The following is a 20283-nucleotide window of genomic DNA, read 5'->3' as shown; positions in this document are numbered from 1 at the left end:
CGCTTCGCCCGCTTGTACTAGTCCGCATCGCATACTCCCGCTGTCCATCTCAGTCCTGTTGTCGTCGCCTCGTACATGCAATTACGCCTTTGCCCGCTTCGCATTTCGAGGAAGACGGAGCGCTTCCTTCTCTTCCGCCTCACTCCGCCCGCTCATCCCAGCAATTCTGTCCTGGCTAACTCACCACACGGGCCGTCTACTTCGCAGCCAACTGTACGGCCGCTGGCGCAAGCTTCCCCCGCTCACGAGTCTCTCCTTCTTCTCCTCCTTGTCGCATCCGCTGGGCACGATCGCCTTCGCTGAAGCGTTGTTGCACTCTGTCCTGCTCTCGCCATGCCTGTGGACTGCGCGACCTTGGGGCTATTCATCCTCGACACGTTCGAATGGAGGACTATCGGAAGTGATGGGGAGGTCAAGTCGACGAAGCGGGAAGAGGGCGTGCTGGGCGGCGGTGGACTGTATGCCATGATCGGATCTCGTGTCTGGCTGCCGGCGAATCGAGTCGGGATCCTCGTTGACCGTGGCAACGACTGGCCCAAGGAAATCGAGGAGGAACTCGTAAAGTACGGCGAGGGGATGTGGGTGTTTCGGGACAAGCCTGACGAGCCGACGACGAGGGCATTGAACCTTTACACGGGCGAGCACCGAGGTGAGCTTGCAGGTCCTATCGAGCCCGTCAAAAGAATCTCTTCCCAAATCCGAAGCTTGCTCGCCGCGCTCTCTTCCGTTCCGCAGTGCTGACCCTCTCTGTATCGCAGACTTCAAGTACCTCACGGCTCGGAAGCGCCTCGAACCTAAAGACTTGCCTCCTCGCCTGCGCACTTCTCGCTATCTGCACTTCGTCTGCTCCCCTAGCCGCGCCCTCACCATCCGCTCTCAGCTACAACCGCCCCTCAACCCAGCGCCCGACTGGCAACCCCAGCTCGTCTACGAACCGATCCCAGACCGCTGCGTCCCCGAAGAACTGCCTTCGCTACGACAGATCCTGCCGCACATTCACGTCTTCTCACCAAATCACGAGGAGGCCTGGTCGTTCTTTGGCGTCGGACCAGAAGAAGTTGCTCGGAGAGGGAAGGAAGGGATCGAGGAGGTTGCACGGCGATTCTTCGACGAGGGAGCCGCATCAATCGTCGTAATCCGCAGCGGAGCGCTGGGTGCGTACGCTCTGCGCAGGGGAGAAGAGCGAGGGGTATGGGTACCGGCATATCACGCGTATCAGCCTGGAGGAAGTGGCCCAAAGGTCGTTGACGTGACAGGAGCGGGAAACAGCTTCTTGGTGCGTTCTTTCGCCACCCTCGACTGGCTTCCATTCTTTGACCTCTCCTTCACGTACAGGGTGGGCTGATGGCGGGTCTTGTGCTGCATCCAGACGATCTCGTCACGGCAGTGCAGTGCGCGTCGGTTTCGGTGCGTTCCTCTCCACCGATCTCGCGACTTTAGACTGACAGCTGCGCTCGCAGGCCTCGTTCGTCATCGAGCAGTTCGGTCTCCCTTCCGTTGAGCGGGGAGAGGACGGCATCGAGCGGTGGAATGGTGTGAACTCGAACGAGCGGCTCGCGGAGATGCGGAGAAGAGAGTAGACCAACCTTGCGAATACAACAGGAGAACCTCGTACGTGGACACAACAAAGCAAGCGCGCGTTCACTCCTCCTGCTTCTCCTCCTTCGCCTCTCCTTCGCCTTCGCCCGGCGCTGCAGGAGCCGCTCCCTCGCCCGCAACCATCCTCGCGCGCGACTTGGCGAACAGCTCCTCTTGTATCCTGAGCATCTCCTCCTCCGTCATACCGTTCCCGGCTGCTTTCTTCGCCTTCTTAGCCTTCTCACCCTGCGACCGCGAGCCGAGACGGTCAGAAGCTGGCGAGGAAGGAAGGAACGGAAGCTGGACTTGCCTTCTTCACTTCCTTGTGGTCCGCCAAAACGTCCTCGACGCCGGAAACAAATTCCTCAAAACCGAGGGCCTGTACAGCAAGCTTGTGAGCGCCGAATGAGCCGGGATAAGACGGAGGAAGCGCACCTTGAGAGCCGAGAGGATGTGGTCCGGCAACATCGTCTTCTTCGAGTCCTTTTCGCAGATCTCGTTCGCCTCGGACGAGACGGCCAACAGGAACTCTGGATAAAGCACATCATCAGCTTTGGCGCGCAAGGACAGCAAGACGGGCGGACTCACCCTTGCAACACTCTGCCATGAGATCCTTCACCTCCTTCGCAGCGGAGAAGCCCGCAGGGAGCGACTCTGTGCACAGAGAGAGTCAGCTCAGCAAAGTCAAGGCGCCGGGCGCTTAACGCACCTGCGATGAGCTTGTTGATGGTCGACTTGGGGAGGGCGACCTCGTCGTCTCCGCCTCCGCCGGTGCGGGGACCTTCGTCGTCCGAGTTCATCGTACAGCGAGCAAGAGTCTGACGGGCAGCAAGCCGCGCAAGGTGCGCCAAGTCGTGGATAGCGGGAAGTGGAGAAGGCGAGGAGGAGGAGGACAAGGTTGACCCTCGTAGACTCGCCTCCTCACGCGCCAGCCATGTCTGCCAAGGTCAGCAGCGCCTTTGACGTGCTCCTGAGGCACTGCTGACCCACCCTCGCACCGCAGATTGTCAACCCGAAGCCGTTCTTGAGTGATCTGACTGGCAAGCCTGTGATGGTCCGTCTGAAGTGGGGGATGGAGTACAAGGGCTACCTGGTGTCGACGGACAGCTACATGAATCTCCAGGTGCGTCCGAGCCCATCCAACGCCGTCCCGAACGCGAGAGGGGCAACGCTGACCGTCCTCTCTTCCACCCCCTCCCTCACCTCGCACGACTCGCCACCACTCGCTCGGCTGGTGCAGTTGGCGAATACGGAGGAGTACCAGGATGGACAGTCGGTCGGGTCATTGGGCGAGGTCTTCATTCGGTGCGTTCGCATCGCTCGTCTCCCTCGTCCTGGCAGACAGCTGATCCCGTCTTCCGCTCGCAGGTGCAACAACGTCTTGCAGTACGTTCCGAGCGACCTCCGAGCACGTAACGAGCTGACGCTGTCTGTTCCGCAGCATCCGAGGCGCAGAAGAGGACTAGTCTCCCAGTCACCGCCATGTCGCCCTCCTTCGCATCGCAAAAGAGGTCCCTATGTACCTTGCGTCCCCAGGACATCCCTGTAACACCACGATACCATCCGACATCCCCGCCGCGCAGTACGATGACACTTTAGCGCGGAGAACTCGCTGGATGGACGAGAGGAGCTCTTCACTGCGGGTCTCCTGCCTGTCTCTGCTTCGCTGGTCCGAGGCTGCGATGTGGCGTTGCCCCGCGCACGTAATACAGCTCTGTAAGCCAAACTTGGAGCTGCTGATTGTCGTTGCCCTTCCTTCGCTCTCTCTGGCTCTCTTTCCTCGCTACCACTCCCGCTTCTTCGCTCCGATCGCCGCTTGATTGCTCTTCCGTACTCTCGAGGGCTCGCTGCCCGCCATGCAGCACCCTGCAGGCTCTGCGACGCCTGTCGACACAACTTCCTCCACCTCGTCGCATCCGGCGGCGACTCCGCCAGCCTTCGCTCAGGAGGCAGCCGTGCTGGGCGACGAGACTGCGACGCTGCCCGGTGAGGGACAGGCAGCCGAGTCGCGCACGCCGACGGTGGCAGGCGTTGAGGACGCGGACCCAAAAGTGGAGGGGATCGTGGGACCCGCTAGCGATGGAGAAGTGCCGCCGACGCTGAAGCGAAGAGGCGGAACGAACGACTTTGGCTTCCTCCCCATACCGCCGCGACTACGGTTCGACCCGGACAAGCCGTTCGAGTTTGGCTTGCTCTTGAACATCGTCTTTGCTTTCGCTGCTACTTTCTCCGTCGGTGAGCTGTCCTGCAATCTATCGCGCTCGTTGGAACGCTGACAGATTCGTTCTTCAGCAAACCTGTACTACCCGCAACCCATTCTCATCGTGCTGAGCGACAAGTTCAACTGCTCCTGTTCGTCCCGCTCTCTGCTTCCAGCTGGAACAAGCGCTGAATGGGCTGCGAACAGACGACCGCGTTACCAACATCCCGACGCTCCTCCAGGCGTCGTACGCTCTCGGCCTGGCGTTCGTCTGCCCTTTGGGAGATCTCGTCCGGCGAAGACCGCTTCTACTTCTGCTCGTCGGCATCGCCGCCATTCTCTCCCTGTACGTTTCCTCATGTAGACAACCTGACAACAGCGACTGACGCTTTGGCCTATAGGATTCTCGCCCTCGTCCCGTCTCTTGCCGCTTTCCAAGCGATCAGCGCAAGTCTCGCATTCCCCTGAGCCTGCTCACTTCAAGTAACCTGTACTCCCCCAGCAGTTCTTCCTCGGCGCGGCCTCCGTCACTCCTCAGATCCTCCTCCCTCTTTCCGGCGACCTCGCTCGCCCGGAACGTCGCGCTTCAGCCCTTTCAATCGTCTTGTCCGGCCTGCTGCTCGGCATCCTGCTCGCTCGTGTCCTTTCCGGCCTCATCGCCGAGAAGGCGAGCGTTTCAGCACTGTACTACATGTCGTTTGGAGTTCAGGTGAATCCGCCAGCCTATCGCAAGGGACGAGGCGCTGACTGGCTTTGCAGATTGCCATCTGGTTCCTCGTCTACGAGATGGTGGCGTCGCTACCTCACTCCTGAACTTGCGCCGCGGAAGCTAACAACTCGCCTACAGATCCCCGACTATCCTGCGAAGAACCCAGACTTGCACTACTTTGAGATCCTCTGGTCGATGGTCAAGGTGAGCCCTCGCCCCTTTCGCTGCCCCGATCCTACCGCTAACGTTCTACGCTCGACAGTACCTCTTCACCGAGCCGGACCTCGTCCAAGGATGCTTGATTTGCGGCGTCGGCTCGATCATCTTTTCTGCTTTCTGGACAACGAGCACGTTTATCCTGGGCGACCTGTACCATTACAACTCGTACGTCGCCTCTCGGACCTTGCGACGTCTCAAGACGACGACCTAACGCATTGCCTCTTCCCAGCCTCGAAATCGGCCTCTTCGCCTTAATCGGCATCGCCGGTGTCTGCGCCGCGCCGCTGCTCGGACGACTCGTCGACAACCTCGTACCATGGGTCGCCGTCCTGCTCGGAATCGTCATCTTGGCCATCTCGCAGGCTATCTTTACGGGCGCAGCGGGCGTCTCGATTGGTGCGCTCTGCGTGGTTATCTTCAGTGAGTTTTGCGTGCCGCTCTCATATCTGCACAGAGCTGATGTTGCCTCATGGCGCCTCGCAGCCCTCGACATCGGCATGCAACTCCAGCAAGTCGCCAACTCGACCCGCATCTTCGGCATATCCTCCGCCGCTCGCGCACGCCTTTCCGCCGTCTTCCTTGTCTGCATCTTCGCCGGACAATTGATCGGTACGGCGGCAGGCACGCGCGTGTACCTCGACTACGGGTACAGGGCGTCAGGCGGACTTTGTCTGGGTTTGACGGGTTTCATGCGTGCGTTCGCTCGGTTTCTCCCGTGCTTCACGCTTGTTACTGACCTTTCTCGCTGCAGTGCTCGTATTGTTCCTGCGCGGCCCGCACTGCCCCGTCAAGCAGTGGTTCGGCTGGACAGGCGGCTGGGAGCTACGGAAGGCTGTCTACGAGCGGCAACAAGCGGAGCGGCGGACACGCGGTATAGAGATGGACGAGAAGGTGGTTTAGAGCATTATATTCGCTGCATCGTGTCGTTGTATCTGGCCACGAGGCTCTTTCGGCGCTTTTTTCCTCTCGTCGTGTCGGCGGGACGCTTTCTTTCGCTGCCGGGCGACTTTGTCTGTGCCCCGACGGCACGTATCGATGCTTTCCTGGCCTCGAGAGACATCTGCGATTCCTGCGACGTTGTCCCCCGCCGTCGTCGGAAGTCTGCTCCGCCCGGATCCGCTGGTTCGCCTCGCTCGCTGTCTTCACACTCGCTCGCAAGGCTTCTTCTCGTGCTAGACTCAATTGCCAGACTGCTTCGGACAGCTCACTGGCTCGCTCAACCGCCGGCACCTCTCCCTCGCCCGTCCTCACACCTCCCCCACCTTCAACTTTCAAAGCCTGCCGACGATGCTCACAGGCGCCGAGATCGCAAAGCACAACTCGTCAGAGAGTCTGTGGATGATCATCAATGGCAAGGTGCGCAACCGCTTCCTGCCGAAGCCAGTCTCGCAGAGCTGACCATTCACTTTGCTCGGCAGGCGTACGACTTGACAGAGGTGCGCACAGCTGTACTTTGAGCGTCAGAGACCATGCTAACGCATCTTACCGCATGCAGTTCCAGACGAACCACCCAGGAGGGCAGAAGATCCTGCTCAAGTTTGCGGGACGAGATGCGACGGAGGAATACGAGCCTATCCATCCCCCAGGGTTTGTCGTTCATTCTCCCCTTCCGCCAACTCTCCGCTGACACTGTTGCGCTGTAGGACTATTGAAGAAGCGCTCTCGGCAGACAAGCACCTCGGCGACGTCGACATGTCTACCCTGCTGCCGGAGCAGAAGATCGTCGAGCAGGCTGTTCCCAAGTCCACGACTGCTGGAGACGCGCCTATGACGCTCGGAGCGTGCTTGAACTTGGACGACATCGAGAAGGCGGCGGAGCGGCTGCTGAAACCGAAGGCTTGGGGTGAGTTCCGGTCCGAGCCTGGTCTTGGTAGCGCTTCGAGCTGACGCGCTTGCTTCGATAGCTTACTACCGAAGCGCAGCAGACGACGAGAGGAGTATGCTTGTGAACTCCTTTGCTGGCTCTTCCACGCTGACGTTCCGCCTCGCGCAGCTCACAACTGGAACCGCGAATCGTTCTACTCCGTCCGCCTCCGCCCTCGCGTCCTGCGCGACGTCACGACCGTCGACTTGAGCGCCACCGTCTTGGGCCACACGTCGAGCTTGCCGATCTACATCTCGCCTGCTGCGATGGGACGATTGGCGCATCCGGACGGCGAGAAGTGTCTCGCTCGAGTGGCTGCGGCACATCAGATCCCATACATGGTGCGCTCGTCTGTTACTCATCACACCTCACGCACGGTGCTGACGACACTTTCGCTTGCAGGTGTCGGCAAACGCGTCTGTCGGCTTCGAGGAGCTCGCCTCGCAAGCAAAGGAGGGTCAGATCCTCTTCTACCAGGTTCGTCCCCATCGTCGTCAGCATCGTGCGAATCTGTCGCTAACAAACAAAGTTCTGCAGCTCTACGTCAACCGCGATCGGACCAAGAGCGAGGATATCCTGCGGCGAGTGGCGAAGGCAGGCTACAAGGTCAGTCAATCGCCGACCGTCTTCCCAACTCTCGGCTGACTCGTCTCCGAAGGCGATCTGCGTCACCGTCGACGCCCCTGTAGCGGGAAAGCGGGAACGTGACGAGCGAGCTAAGCTCGACGACGAAGCGGTGCGTTGCGCTGATCCTTCGTGTGCCAGCCTTTGGCTGACTTCGCTCCATCGCAGGCCTCGGACCCGAACATGCAGAAGGCAGTCAAGAATACGGGTCCCGATGCGCCTGACGCGCCTCAAGACGAGCCTTCGCAGGGTATCGCCCAAGCACTCGGAAGGTGAGCCTCCGACAAGCCTTTCTCCCTCCCAGCGATCCGCTTACCCATTCTTTTGAACCAACTGCCCTGCTCCTGCGCCGCCCGCCGACTCTGGCTCCATCTCCGCCGCCATGTTCAGCTACGTCGACCCGACTCTCGCCTGGCACGATCTCGAATGGGTTCGCAAGGCATCAGGTGGTCTTCCCATCATCGTCAAAGGTATCCAGTGCGCCGACGATGCCGCCCTCGCAGCCAAGAACGGCGCGCAGGCGATCATTCTCAGCAACCACGGCGGACGACAGCTCGAAGGCGCGCCGAGCTCGCTCGAGACGCTCCTCGAGATCCGCAAGTTCGAGCCGTGGGTGTTCAAGAAGCTCGAGGTGTGGTGCGACGGAGGCTTCAGGCGTGGGACAGACGTTCTCAAGGCGATTGCGTTGGGCGCTCGCTGCGTCGGAATCGGTCGACCTTGTGCGTCTCTCCATTCCCTTACCTCGACGCTGCTCAGCTGACGCTTCCCTTGCAGTCATGTACTCGCTCGTGTTCGGTGACGAAGGCGTCAACAAGGTCGCCACGGTGCTGCGCGAAGAACTTGCCCAAAACGCACGGCTGATGGGCGCGACGAGCATGAAGGAGGTCGTGCCGGCGATGGTCAACGCTCGTGAGCTGGAGCAGAACGTCTACGACGGACCGTACGAGTCACCAGTGAGGGCGCTGGCCAAGCTGTAGACGTGTAACGAGGTCCTCGTCTCGAGGCGACCTTCCTAAGTTGACTTTTGCTGCGTCGTGAGCTACTACCTGCTTCGCTATGCTCTCACTCGCGCTCCCAGCCCTGTGGCTCGTCATTGCGAACGAGCGCAGGTTGAGTGAACAGCGGACGGAAAGTCCGGCGGACTTTGCCCAACCTCCTCTTCCCCGTGCCTCTTCCTGCTCGCTCTCGCTTGTCGTCTGCCTCATTTGGCACAATGAAGCCCGCTACGGAACTCACAATTTCACTCTCAGTCGTCTTCGGCACCATCGCGCTCTTCCTCGTCGTCGCAGCGTCGCGCTTCGCATACCGGCGCCACAAGCGAGGCCGAAGCGTTCCCGTCGATCCTGTCTACGAGGAATGCAAAGTCAGGGCTGCGGGACAAGGAGAAGGTGTCGCACCTTCACCGGCGCAGGAGAGGTGGTTCGGCGGGTCTTGGGGAGTTACGCCGGTTGCTCAAGCGGGTCCGAATGGTACCGCGTAGGTCCCGCCACGCCCATCCACCGTTCCTTGACGTTTGGCTAAAGTTGGCCTCGCCAGGCAATACCTGAGCGGCTGGTTCGGGCTGGACGCGCCGTCGAGCGCAGGTTCGACCGCTCGTGCTCGCTTCTCTCGCCCACAGTGATCGGCTGACCTGGACGTACGACGCAGGATGGTCGCGCTCAGACGCCGACGGGACCTTCCATTCCTCCGCCTACGGATCCGTCAACTCAGCAAACCCCGACGCGTCCACAGTTTCCTCCTCAACGACTTCCGGCTGGATCCGCGAGTCGCACTTCTCGCGAGCGTCACGCGCGAGTCGCCGAGCCGAGAAGGAGGCAAAGAAGAAGGACAAGAAGAAGCCGCGAGTGTCGAAGACGAGCGAGTTTGGCGCGTTCGAGAAGGATGCGGGGACGAAGGACGATGCGAGCGATGAGGGCGAGAAGCAGACGATTCTCGAGGGCGACGAGGCGGCTGGGCAAGGTGGAGATACGGTCAAGCGCTAGGAGCAGGCACAGTCAACGACGAGACGTAGATCTCGCAAGTCCTGAGGGGAGAATGCCACTTGTCAACGACGGTCTACCGATGCAACCTATGGAAGAGAGGATGCGGCCGGAGTGACCTTTTGGCGAGTAGGAGAGGAAGAGGGAGAGTGCGATGCGAGTGCGTCGGGGAGAGAGAAAAGCTTCGAGGCTATGAAACGGCGTGGGAGAGGTTACAGGCGAAAGAGGGTGAGAGTGGCTGAAAGACCGTCGCGCAGGTCGTGCCTAGGCGGTAGGGGCAGGAGCGGGATGCGTGGTAGGCTGGCCGGCTGCGCCCTGCTGAGCGCCACCCTTTCCGCCGCGACCGCCGCGACCTCCACCGCCCCTCGGTCCGCCGCGTCCGGCACCACGGAACGATCCTCGTCGTCCCTCTCCGCTGTCCTGCCTGTCAGGCCTCGGCGGCCTGCCCTCGCCAGCCGCGCCACCCTGCCCACCCTGACCTTCAAACGAGCCAGTCCTCTCGCCGTTGAAGCCGCCGCGTCCACGTCCGCGACCGCGGCCGCCACGGTGAGGACCTCCTCCTCCTGCACCACGAGGGCCGCGCTCAGAGCCCGTGCGACGAGGCTGGCGAGCCGGGACAAAGCCGTCCGACGAGGTCGACGGCGTCATCTGCTGCTGCTGGGTGGCGGGAGCGAGAGGAGCAGCCTGGGCGCCGCTAGACGGAACAGAGACGACCGGAACGGGCGGGGCGAGCTCGGGAAGGTGAGGAAGGCCGCCTTCGTCCTCGGCAGCCCAGTCGAGCGTCTGCGTCTGCGGCGCGGCGGGAGGGGCGGCAAAGTCGGCGTGGCCGTTCGGCGCGGGTGTAATGGGGATGTTTGCGGTCTCGGTAGTCGGGGTGGCGGGAGCAGAGGGAGGAGGAGCCTGCGCCTGGCTGAGCTCTTCGGCCCAATTCTGCACCTTTTCCTCGGCCGGAGGGGTCGCGGCAGCAGTCTGCTCGACCTCTGACGGCTGGAGGAACGAGGGAGCAGGAGGCGCATGGATTTCCTCGGTCGCGCCATCGATGAGGGCGACGACAGAGTCGGCGGGACCAGCGGGCTGCTCGTTCGGGGTAACGAGTCCGGCGTCCTCCTGCGGGATCTCGGGCTGAGGGGGTGCAGTCATGCCGTGCAAGAGCTGCTGAATGCGAGCGAAAGTGACGCCCAGCTCCTCAAGGACCACCTCGTCCCTGCCCTCTGCGATCTTGGCGAGCTTCTCGATGGCATCGTCGCGACCACCGAGCAGAGGTCCGTCGGCGAATTGGGCGTAGAGGTAGCGGACAGTAGCGACGTCGTTTTCGGTGGCGTTGGCAAGGGCGGCGGGGAGAGCGGGAGGAGCAAAGGCAGACTGGGGGTTGAAGAGACTGAAGAGGTGCAGGAACTGGAAGAGGAGAACGAGCTGGGACTGCGCTTCGTCCTGCGAATCGCGAGGCCGTCAGTCCAGAACAAGTGACATTGCAGGCGTCAAACCACGCACCTTTGAAGCCTGAACGGCGGCATCGATCGCGCGAGCCTGCTTCTTCTCCTCGACGACCGCAACGCGCTTCAAGCGCGTCTCCTCTTCGGCGTCCTCAGCCTACAGAGTATGTGTCAGCGACGCGAAAGAAGTGAGGACGCCAGGAGAGCGCACCTTGAGAACGCCCAGCAGCTCTGTCAACTCGCGGATGACGGCCTCAAGAACAGGCTTGCCTTGGACCGCGCGCTGCTGATCCGCGTTCAGCGCCGTCGTGCTCGCCTCGTAGCCTTCGATACGTTGCTGCAGTGGGTTGATCGGAGCGTGGTCAAGTCAGCAAGGGAGTGGGACGACCTCTCGGGTGGACGAGTGCGCGGGTGCGGGACGCACGATCTTTTTGTTGGCCGACCTGATCCTCTTCTGCACGACCTCGACCGCGCTCGTCTGCTTCTCGGGAATGACGAGGTCCTCCTCCCCTCCAGCTCCCGCTCCAGTCTCGACGGGGACGGGGACAGGAACGTCCGAGGGAGTCGTCGCCTCACCCTCGACGGTGCCTGCGAACGGCGTCGAGGCGTCCTTCTTCTTTGCGCTGCGCTTGCGGGGCTTGGACGAGGGAGTGGGGGTCGTCGACGTCGACAAGCCGGGGATCACGCGAGGAGGCTCGACGGAAGCGGGCGCGGGCTTGGGGTCAGACGAGCCACTCATTCTGGATGTAGCAAGCAAGCAAGAGCGGTGAGTGAGCGAGTGTGTGAAGAGCGAGAGGGAAGAGGAGGAGCAAGAGGGAGCGGCGTCCATCTCGCCTGTCAGTCTGCGAGACTTGCGAGCTGACGATGGATTGTATGTTTACTGCTGCGAGTCTCACACGCCGAGCGCGCCAGCGAGCGAAGTGGAGGGTCCCTTCTCCTCCTCGTCCTCTAAAGTCTCGAAGTCGAAGAGTAAGGTACTGCAGGACTACTAGCACTGAAGAAGTGGAGAGAGCTACACTATCACGACGTCCACGACACAACCCATCAAAAGAAGAAGAAGAACACCCAGAGAACCCGGTACGACCAGCTATGTACCCTCGAACGAACCTCCGTCGCTTCACGCTCATTCAGCAGCCAGCGCAACAGCCGCAACCTTCTTCTCCAACTGCTCGACCGCCGCACTCCCTCCTGCCGACGCCGTGCTCGTCAGAGGCGGCGGCACAAGTCCGAACGGCGCCTGCGCTCCGACCCTCGTCCCGCTCCGACTGCGCGTCTGCGTCGGGCTACCCGTCCCGCCTGCCGCTCCTCCAGGCGCAGGTGTCGACACCCCATCCGCCGCGAGTCGCTCGCCCGTGATCTCTGCCAAACGCTCCTCGTTGACGAGGTCGGCGTACGAGGCGAAACTGAGTTTGCGAGGGTGAGGGGCGGCGAGGGGCGTGCCGGGGTGCGAGGCGGCGGTGAGTGGGTTGTGGGAGAGCTCGGTGGAGGGTGACTGGAAAGGAGAGGTGGACAGCGCGGAGGAGAAGATGAACGGGTCGTCGGTGACGGAGAGCGAGCCGGGTGTGGGCGTGCCGGACGGGAAAGGCACGAGGAGCGACGGCTTGAGAGGCGTGAAAGTAGCTGGCTTGCTCGGTGCCGCGTCCGAAGAGAACGAGCCAGACGGCGTCTCCTTCTTTGACGAGACGGTCGACATCCCGCCCACGAGTCCCTGCGGCAGCTTGTTCGCCTCGTTCTCGAGCGCCTCGGCAAGTCGCTGCGAGAACGGCCCGAGGGGAAGCGACGAGCCGCCCAGCGAGCCCGGTGCGCCCGAAGCAAGCGGCGGCGGCGGACTTCCTCCTCCTGCCGAGGTCGGCGGCGTCCCAACCGAAAAGGCCGTCGAGCTGTCTGGACTGATCGCGCGACCGCCCGACCCTGAATCAGGCGAGAACGACCTCGTCGTCTCGCGATTCGGCGACCTGCTCGCGTTCGCATACGCCGACTGCGACAGGGGCGAGGCATGCTGCTGCGCCTGCTGTTCGCGCCAGGCATGGAGCGAGACGCCGGGCGGTACGACGGGCGACGACCAGCCCGAGCCGGCTTGGGCGTCGTAGTTGGCGTCGAGGACGAGCGCGGCGAGGTCCCGCGCCGTGCTGGGATCGTCGTTTGCGGCCGAGAGGGCGACGGCGGCTTCGGTCAGGACGGGAGGGACGGCGACGTCGACTGCCTCAGAGGGGCTGATGTGGTGCGACGGGGCAAACTCGACGTCTGTTCGGAGAGAAACGGACCATCCCGTCAGTCCCGTTCGCCTCAACGAACGAGCGAGAGGGTGGGGGACGCACCGCGCTCAAAGATGTGATTCAAGTCGACCTGACTCCCGCTCTTGCTCAGCCCGCCCTGCTCGACCGAACTGAGCAACAACCCTCCCGCCTGTCCCGCGCCCAGCGCACCTGCGCCGTCCCTCGCGCGCGACGGACTCGCCGGCTCCTCGCTCCTGTCGCGCGAGACGGGTGGTCGTGGGCTGGTAGGTCTGCTGAGCGAGGGCGTTGGCGGTACGCTCGGGCTGGGGGGCACGACGGGCGATGGGCGCGTGACGACGCTCGCGAGGGCAGGTCCGGGAGGAGAGCGAGGTGTGGTCCCCGCCGCGCTCGAGGGCACGAGCGGTGAGTGCAGCGCTGCGAGAGACTGAGTTGTCGCTGGTGCGGGCGAGCGTGAGCGTGCCCGTGCGCGCTGGCTGCCCATGGACGACATCCGGCGAGGTGCAGGGTTGAGAGGCTGTGCTGGTGAGGTTGGGGAGCGGGTGGGCGACGTAGAGCGGGGCGGCGGGGCGTGCGAGTGGTCAGACTGAGCGAGCGAGGCGTTGGTGAGCGTGATGGACGGGGACGCTGTTCGACAAGGACCGGGGAGTAAGAGAAGGGTGGTGTGAGCGAGCAAGCAACGGGTCAGCGGCGGGACTCACACATGGTGCACGGGTGGCTCTCTGGGTGAACGAACACGACGCTGGCGGACAGACAAGCAAAGAACGAGCGAGCGAGCGAGAGGATGAATGGGCAGAGCGAGAGGTCCTCCTCCTCCGCGATGAGGAAACGAGTGCGGAGTAACACCCGATTATTTTGCCCCGCACCCTCGCCGTGCCTCACACGACCTCGCAAACGTCGAACACGCACAAGCCGAGCCGAACCCTACTCGCCGAGGAAACTGAGTGCGCTGGAATTGCACCCTTGCTCGCAGCGACGAGTCAACCCGCTACCTCCGCTTGTAGATGCACGGGTTGAGCAACGTCGAAGCCTTGCGCGTGTGCTCGTCCACCTTGTGCGGGTCTTCGCGCGCGTCGGGGCCGGCTTTCTTGACAAAGTCGAGGAGGAGGAAGTGCGTGTTCGACTCGTCCTGCGGCGCGAGTCGCTCCTGAATCATTCTGTGTGCCGGAGCAAGCGGAAAATCGTCTGCACGCACCTTGTGCTTGAGCGAGAAGCCGAGCGCGGACACGAGCTTGACAAAGTCGTCGACCGAGGTGAACCGGCTCGTCACCTCTGCAATCTTGAGCAAGCCGCTGCGAGCGCGCAAACCTGTCAGTCACCCTGTCTCTGCATAGAAAGTCGACAGGCGCAGCTTACCCATCCTTAAGCACCCTCTTCGCCTCCCTCACCATCCCAACCCAATCAGTCCCCATCAAACTCAAGCAGCAAACGATAGCATCCACCACCTCCCCTCCGGCCGTCCCACCAGGCAAAGGGACAGACGAACACTCGGCTTCGACGACGAACGAGGATTGGCTGACTAGGTCGAAGGAGATGACTTTGAGGGATTTCTGGGAGACGAGTTTGGTGGGGAGCTTGAGGGAGGGGATTGGGGGGAGTTTTGCTGAGGAGGTCGAGGTAAAGGAAGACGGGCAGAGCGAGCGAGCGAGGGCGGCGTCGCCGCAGCCAAAGTCGGCGATGAGAGAGTTGGGTGCGAGCGTTTGCAGGAGCGACTGCGCGATGAGGGCGAGAGGGTGGACGGGCCATGTTGCGGCTTGCGAGCGGAAGCCGATATGGTACTGTGTGAGAAGGCACGCGTCGTGTCAGCAAAGGAACCTAGATTTCGAGCGAGAGACGAACGCAAACGCACGTCGTCGAAAGCGCCGTCCTCCTTCATCAGCCTATGCGCCTCGTCGCCCGACGTCGTGTACAGCGTCTCGTTCAGCATGCGGAACTTGCCGCCTGCCAGCTGAGCACGCAGCTTGTCCTGCACCGAACCGCCTTTCGCTGAAGCTGTGGAAGTCGAGGCAGTAACGGTCTGGCTGGGTGCGGAGTGGCGAGGACGAGGGTTCGAGGAGGGAGCAGACATCGAAGTCGTAGGTGCAGCAGCCGTTGCAGCTTCAGGGAGGTCGAGGGAGCGTCCGACAGGCGAAGAAACGTCTCCCTTGGCCTTCTTGTTCTTCTTCCGCGACTTCTTCCCCTCGCCCGGCTGCCCCGGAGCCGCTGCCTCCTTCACCTTCTCCTTTCCCTTGCCCTCAGCCACACTCGCCTCCTTCTGCGCCCCGTTGTCCTTCTTCACCTTGCCCTCCTTCACGCCGTCCTTCCCTCCCGCCTTGGCCGCCCCACCCTCCGCCTGCTTCATCTTCTTGAGCAACTTCTCGACGCTGATCTCGGCCTTCGGGAGCGCCCCGTTCCCTCCATCCTGCGCGCCAGACCCGTCGCGCGTGATCGAGCTTGACCGCTTGCGCTTCTTGCCCGCTGAACCTGGGGCGGTCGACGGTGTGCCCGCCGAGGAGGATGAGGCGACGGGTGCGAGGTTCAGCAGAGGAGTGTCGAAGAGCATTCTGAGTGATGAGCGGGATGGAGGAGTGCGAGAGTAAGCTGATGGGATACAAGTCGGGTTGTAATCAGTTTGTAATCAGTTTGTAATCAGTTTGTTAGTCGAATACAACCTGGGTGTATGCGTCTGCAACGTGCGGCTTGATCGGGTCGAGTTGTCGCGCGACCCTCACTCGCTCGCCATCTCGTGCTGCCTGGTGGACTGCTTAGACCACACTCGAGCGACATGGAGCAACCACAGCCAGACCCGCAGGACCCCACGATGGCCGCCCCGCCTCCCGCCGCCATCCGCCCATTCGACACAAAGACGGACTTGAAACTCGTCCGCTACCTCGTCGGCGCGAGCGTCATGGAGCCGTACGTGCTTTTTCGTTCGCTCTCTTGCCCGATTTGCGGGCGGCAGAGCGTCAGCTGCAGCAGACGAGGGAGACGCAAGGTGTTTGCCTCGTCGACCCTCCCCTCGTGCCGCCCTCGTTCGCTCCAACGCAGTCTCTGACGGCCTGAGGACTCCCCACAGATCCTCACTCGCGAACCAGGCCGCCCTCTTCACCCCCTACTCCCTCGTGGCCTGCCTCGCCCTCTCGCACTTCCTCATCACCCGCTTCACCTCGGGCTACCCAGCGCTCATCCATAACTACATCTACCCCAACGCGCCGAAAGCACTCAACCTCGGCTCGACGTACGGCCAAACCCTCGCCGACTTCCTCCTCATCCTCCCGCTCTTTATCGCGCCGCCTATCGCCATCCTCGCCATGTTCGAATGGCGCCATCGCAACTTGTTCGAGATGGAGATGCGCCGCACGATCGGCGAGGAAGACTTGAGGGACATCGAGGCGTACTACGACGTCGAGGCCGAGAAGAAGGCGGTCGGTGGCGTGCCGAAGAAGGCAGCGAAGGGCGAGTCGACGTCGCGACCCGAGGAACGCAAGGGCTTCTGGGTCCTCGAGTACGACAACCGCCTCATTGGTGCCGTCGGACTCGACGGACGCAAGCCCGGCCAGCCGCTCGACTCGGTCGTGGACCACATCATCGCCTCGGCCGAGGCGAGCAAGAAGGAGGCAAAAAAGTCGGGAGACAGTCTCTCTGCCGATACAGTCAGCGCGTCCGCCGAGACGTCTGCGACAGCCGACTCTTCCGCTCGCAACCTCCGCTCGCGCACGAAGCAGACGACTCCCTCCGTCTCCGTTACTCCGCCAACTCCCTCATCCGGCGCCTCTCCGACCTCGTTCACCCTCGACCCCTCCGCCTCCCTCCCCGAAGGAACCCTTCACCTCCGCCGCTTCGCAACCTCGATGTCGTTCCGCTCAGCCGGAATCGAAGACGAGTTGCTCGATTTCGTCACCAAGTACGCCTTTGCATCCATCGACTCGCCCGTCGAACCTGCGAAACAAATCGTCGTCGCTCTCCGTCCGACGGTGCAGAAGTCGCTTCGCAAAGTGCTCGAGCGACACGGGTTCGAACTCGTTCCGAAGGGTTCGGAACTCGAGGTGCCGATTGTTGGTGGGCCCGGTGCGGCCGTCGGCAAGAAGCATGCCAAGTCGATCGCGGAGAGGTTGTGGCCGCTCGACTTGGACGTCAGGACGATGGTGCTCAAGCGGTCGACGTGGGAGAAGTCGCAGCAGTAAGGTGTGGTCCTCTTTCCGGGTTCTCTGGGTCCGTCGGTCTTCTTGGGTCCTCGCTCGCTCTATCGTATACCTTCTCTCTCGCATGCCCTACCTACATCGCACGCCGTAATACACAGACTATCCCGCTCTTCGCCTGCTCGACCGGCTCGACCTTCGCACACTTCGCCTGCGACCGTCATCATGCTCGGTCGTCGTCTACACGACTGAACGTCACGCTCAAAGAATCGATGGATGGCTATTGCGGCGTTGGCGGTCGCATGAGAAACGATGGCAGGATGCCGTTTGCAGAGGAGGAGAAGCGGAGAAGGGTTTCCGGACGTCCTCGAGTTGCGCCCAACTGCCGCGCTGCCTTTCCAGCAAAGCGCTAGCAAGAAGGATCGCATCTGCCTTTCTCAATGTGGCTCTGTGGAGACTTGCCGCTCGTCGTTCGTCGCCGCCGCCGCCGCTTTTCCTCTTCGCAACCACCTCGCCGGGCGTTTCTCACCGCTCGGGCGATCTCCCGGGCCTACAACAGGATCAGACTACTCTCTCCCAGCGGCTGCGGGAATGCAGGAAGCCCCGCTGCGCCTCCTCCCGCTTCGCCATTTCTCATCACTTCCTCGTCTTCATCAACCGCATCGCTCTGCAGAAGCTTGATCGGCAAATGCAAGAGGTCGGACGGACTCCTTTGGTTGTACGTTGAGCTCGCAGTCGTCACCCGGCCTACCTTGAGCCGCGCAGAGACGTCTGCGGCGCGGTGCGGGCGAGGAGGAGCAGGTGTTCGAGGAGCGGAGTGCGCCCGGCTGCATTTCCGCCGTTCCCAGCACGACTCCTGCTCAAAAGCTTGCGCTCTACGTTTGCGGGCTCTGTACTCGCTGGCGATAGGCTGGCGACCTTTCCGCTCCCCGAAGAGGAAGGTCAACGGCGCTGTCATTTCCCTCCTCTTGCGCTGCCCCTTCCTCGCCGAAGCCTGGGAACGCCTGCGCTGAGGACGCAACGCACGCCGCAGATCTCTGCCGAGCGAGGCAGGTCAATCGCCTGCGAAAGGTTCCAACTACTTGAGCTTGTCATCCCTCGCGCGCAAGGTCACTTGTCTTGGACGTCCGCGCTGTTCTTCGCAGAGCGGGCGTTCCCAGGACGCAGCGTTGGGAGGAAAAGCGAGTTCGCGGGACGCAAGCTTCTCGGTCGCCGCGCAGCTATTTCACGGGACCTCGCTCTTGCTCTCCTCTCTCTCCCTCCTTTCCCTCACTTCGCCTCGTCGACTCGTTCTCCCGCCAGCCTCACTCCAGCTCCGACAGCTACGCCTAGCCTTCGCTTGATCTCGACGCATCCTCACATTCTTTTCACAACACCTTCGCTTTCCCAACGCTCGCCTCGTCCCTCCTCGCCTTCAACCAGTATTCAGCCTACGATGCAGATCAAGCGCATCCTCCCCACTCTCCCGTTCCTCTTTGCCGGCGCTGCCGCTCAGATCGTCTCCATTCCGGGTCTCGATGCCAGTCTCCTCCAGGGTGTGCGTTGGCTTCGCTTCCTCGTCTCCCGTCTGCGCAGTCGCTGACATTCCACCGTGTCGCAGGGCTCGCTCGTCAACCTCAACGCCTTTGCCAACGTGCTCGGAGGTGGCAGTATGTCTAGGCGTCGTTGATTGACGGAAATAAGACGCTGACCTCCTTCGTCTTCCCAGGCTGCCCCGGCGCGACTGTCGGCGTTCGTGCTTCCGTCCTCGGCCTCGTCAAGGTTTGCGCCTGCGTCAATGTACTTCAGCTCGGCTCGACTGACCAGGCCTGCCCGGCCGTGAGTCGCGCTGCCCTCCGTTCCCCTCGACTTGACGGCAACTGACCTCGCTCTCGCTTCCAGTGCACGGCCAACGCATCGCCCATCTGCGGCGGTCCCGGCACCTGCGCCTGCGCCTGCAACGACGGCTACTACGCCACGGAGACCGGCATCTGCGCGCCCAACAGCGGCTGCGCTCCGCCCAACACGCTCACCGACCTCGGCACCTACTCGGTCTGCACCTGCGCACCCGGCTACCTCCCTGACGGCGCAGGCGGCTGCATCCTCACGCCCTCGGGACGCGCTCGCTCCCGCCACCGTCGCCAGTTCGGCACCCTCCCTCACCGTCGCAGCCAGGACGTCTTCGGACCCAAGTCGTCGGAGCGTCTTGTCCAGGGCGACGCGAACCTCAGCTGCCCTGACGGTGAGACTGCCTGCCCTCTTCCATCGGGTGCGCTCGTCGCGGTTCGACGCTGCGAGTCCGAAACTGACCTTCCTCGTCCTCCGCAGGCGGCTTCGAGTGCGTCGACACGACCAACAGTCTGACTGCCTGTGCGTTCACCTCTTCTCGCTATATCTGATCTGTTGCTGACGAGGATCTCGCACACAGGCGGCGGCTGCGTCGGCTCTGGCTACACGGGCAAGAACTGCCTCGCCATCCCCGGCGCTCTCTCCGTCCAGTGCGCCGACTCGCAGTGCCACGTCGGTGCGTCCCCCTCCTACCTCTCCCATCTGCCTAACGAAGCTGACACCGTGGCGATTCAACAGGCTCTTGCTTCCGCGGCTGGCGGTACAGCAAGGACGGCTTCGGCGCTTGCGTCTAATCCTTCGTCCTCCTTCTTACTTCACTTGCACTTACTGTCAAACTCTTCCTCAAGCGCAACACGCGCATATACCCCTTTCCATCGGACAATCTAACGACGCAACTCGCACGACCTTCTCCCGCCCCTCCTCCTTCACTCCCTTTTCACCCACACACGCTTCCTTACTTCGCCTCGCACACACGAGCTTTGATCCTTCGCGTCTTTATCCGCTTGTAGCTAGTACCTCACCGACTCGAACCGACTCGAACCGAATAGACCGGCGCTCGAACGCCGGGTTTCCCTCTCCCTCTCCCTCGTCTTGTAACGATACCGTAACGCATCAGTCTCTCTCATTCCTTCGCTCGTCATGAGCTTAAGTGTTGTGTGAGGCGTTGGAGAAGCAGCGCAGCCACTCGCGCCGACGAGGAGCCGCGCCAACGCAACGCCCCCCTCCTCGCCGCTCTCGCTTCTTCCTCCCCTCACCGCACTCGCAGCGCAGACAATGGTGATGGAGTGAACAGTGTCCGAATGCAGAAGCCAGAGAAGAGTCCAAGCGAGCGAGCGAGATCGAGGGGGACGGAGGGGGGAGCGAGCGAGTGTATAGAGCGATGACTGATGCGCGCGCAAAAGGGTGGGGTGCTGCGATGCGAGAGAGAGAGAGAGAGTGTGGAGGGAGAGAGAAAACGTCTACGATTGTCGAGTCGACGGGCGAGAGAGGGAAGGCA

At 62.3% G+C, this 20283-nt stretch overlaps 11 protein-coding genes across 11 annotated transcripts; 7 read left to right on the top strand and 4 right to left on the bottom strand.

The window, feature by feature from the left end:
• Window positions 1–333: 333 nt before the first annotated feature.
• Window positions 334–1580, top strand: RHTO_02474 (PfkB family carbohydrate kinase; the record flags this gene model as incomplete). The annotated part of the gene is made up of 4 exons (XM_016416149.1): window positions 334–649; window positions 759–1276; window positions 1336–1407; window positions 1461–1580. 4 exons carry the CDS (start codon window positions 334–336, stop codon window positions 1578–1580), a joined length of 1026 nt encoding a protein of 341 aa, XP_016271977.1.
• Window positions 1581–1641: 61 nt separating this feature from the next.
• Window positions 1642–2378, bottom strand: RHTO_02473 (transcription corepressor; the record flags this gene model as incomplete). Its single annotated transcript, XM_016416148.1, has 5 exons — window positions 1642–1824; window positions 1898–1957; window positions 2014–2108; window positions 2167–2232; window positions 2288–2378. The coding sequence occupies 5 exons, from the start codon at window positions 2376–2378 to the stop codon at window positions 1642–1644; spliced, it is 495 nt and encodes a 164-aa protein (XP_016271976.1).
• A 134-nt stretch (window positions 2379–2512) lies between these two features.
• Window positions 2513–3044, top strand: RHTO_02472 (small nuclear ribonucleoprotein F; the record flags this gene model as incomplete). Its single annotated transcript, XM_016416147.1, has 5 exons — window positions 2513–2524; window positions 2582–2701; window positions 2819–2883; window positions 2947–2964; window positions 3020–3044. 5 exons carry the CDS (start codon window positions 2513–2515, stop codon window positions 3042–3044), a joined length of 240 nt encoding a protein of 79 aa, XP_016271975.1.
• A 390-nt stretch (window positions 3045–3434) lies between these two features.
• Window positions 3435–5606, top strand: RHTO_02471 (major facilitator superfamily protein; the record flags this gene model as incomplete). Its single annotated transcript, XM_016416146.1, has 11 exons — window positions 3435–3813; window positions 3871–3930; window positions 3986–4124; window positions 4180–4225; window positions 4284–4487; window positions 4538–4567; window positions 4626–4691; window positions 4750–4871; window positions 4936–5126; window positions 5190–5399; window positions 5458–5606. The coding sequence occupies 11 exons, from the start codon at window positions 3435–3437 to the stop codon at window positions 5604–5606; spliced, it is 1596 nt and encodes a 531-aa protein (XP_016271974.1).
• A 387-nt stretch (window positions 5607–5993) lies between these two features.
• Window positions 5994–8171, top strand: RHTO_02470 (mitochondrial chaperone BCS1; the record flags this gene model as incomplete). Its single annotated transcript, XM_016416145.1, has 12 exons — window positions 5994–6062; window positions 6125–6142; window positions 6202–6293; window positions 6350–6549; window positions 6611–6643; window positions 6700–6911; window positions 6973–7047; window positions 7108–7176; window positions 7229–7306; window positions 7363–7466; window positions 7585–7913; window positions 7969–8171. 12 exons carry the CDS (start codon window positions 5994–5996, stop codon window positions 8169–8171), a joined length of 1482 nt encoding a protein of 493 aa, XP_016271973.1.
• A 236-nt stretch (window positions 8172–8407) lies between these two features.
• RHTO_02469 (uncharacterized protein) lies at window positions 8408–9176 on the top strand (the record flags this gene model as incomplete). The annotated part of the gene is made up of 2 exons (XM_016416144.1): window positions 8408–8670; window positions 8813–9176. 2 exons carry the CDS (start codon window positions 8408–8410, stop codon window positions 9174–9176), a joined length of 627 nt encoding a protein of 208 aa, XP_016271972.1.
• Window positions 9177–9437: 261 nt separating this feature from the next.
• RHTO_02468 (uncharacterized protein) lies at window positions 9438–11345 on the bottom strand (the record flags this gene model as incomplete). The annotated part of the gene is made up of 4 exons (XM_016416143.1): window positions 9438–10604; window positions 10665–10763; window positions 10818–10943; window positions 11031–11345. The coding sequence occupies 4 exons, from the start codon at window positions 11343–11345 to the stop codon at window positions 9438–9440; spliced, it is 1707 nt and encodes a 568-aa protein (XP_016271971.1).
• Window positions 11346–11729: 384 nt separating this feature from the next.
• On the bottom strand, window positions 11730–13333 carry RHTO_02467 (uncharacterized protein; the record flags this gene model as incomplete). The annotated part of the gene is made up of 2 exons (XM_016416142.1): window positions 11730–12850; window positions 12925–13333. 2 exons carry the CDS (start codon window positions 13331–13333, stop codon window positions 11730–11732), a joined length of 1530 nt encoding a protein of 509 aa, XP_016271970.1.
• A 495-nt stretch (window positions 13334–13828) lies between these two features.
• RHTO_02466 (Methyltransferase-related protein) lies at window positions 13829–15382 on the bottom strand (the record flags this gene model as incomplete). The annotated part of the gene is made up of 4 exons (XM_016416141.1): window positions 13829–13969; window positions 14036–14132; window positions 14197–14618; window positions 14690–15382. The coding sequence occupies 4 exons, from the start codon at window positions 15380–15382 to the stop codon at window positions 13829–13831; spliced, it is 1353 nt and encodes a 450-aa protein (XP_016271969.1).
• Window positions 15383–15604: 222 nt separating this feature from the next.
• RHTO_02465 (acyl-CoA N-acyltransferase domain protein) lies at window positions 15605–17003 on the top strand (the record flags this gene model as incomplete). Its single annotated transcript, XM_016416140.1, has 2 exons — window positions 15605–15735; window positions 15896–17003. 2 exons carry the CDS (start codon window positions 15605–15607, stop codon window positions 17001–17003), a joined length of 1239 nt encoding a protein of 412 aa, XP_016271968.1.
• Window positions 17004–18393: 1390 nt separating this feature from the next.
• RHTO_02464 (priA protein precursor) lies at window positions 18394–19579 on the top strand (the record flags this gene model as incomplete). The annotated part of the gene is made up of 7 exons (XM_016416139.1): window positions 18394–18495; window positions 18559–18607; window positions 18667–18776; window positions 18840–19206; window positions 19266–19307; window positions 19366–19461; window positions 19524–19579. The coding sequence occupies 7 exons, from the start codon at window positions 18394–18396 to the stop codon at window positions 19577–19579; spliced, it is 822 nt and encodes a 273-aa protein (XP_016271967.1).
• Window positions 19580–20283: the final 704 nt, after the last annotated feature.

This window comes from Rhodotorula toruloides, assembly GCF_000320785.1.
Source record: "Rhodotorula toruloides NP11 unplaced genomic scaffold Scaffold18, whole genome shotgun sequence".
NCBI classification, from domain to species: domain Eukaryota; kingdom Fungi; phylum Basidiomycota; class Microbotryomycetes; order Sporidiobolales; family Sporidiobolaceae; genus Rhodotorula; species Rhodotorula toruloides.
The sequence above is the reverse complement of the archived record's forward strand: the minus strand, read 5'-3'. Positions and strand labels throughout refer to the sequence as shown.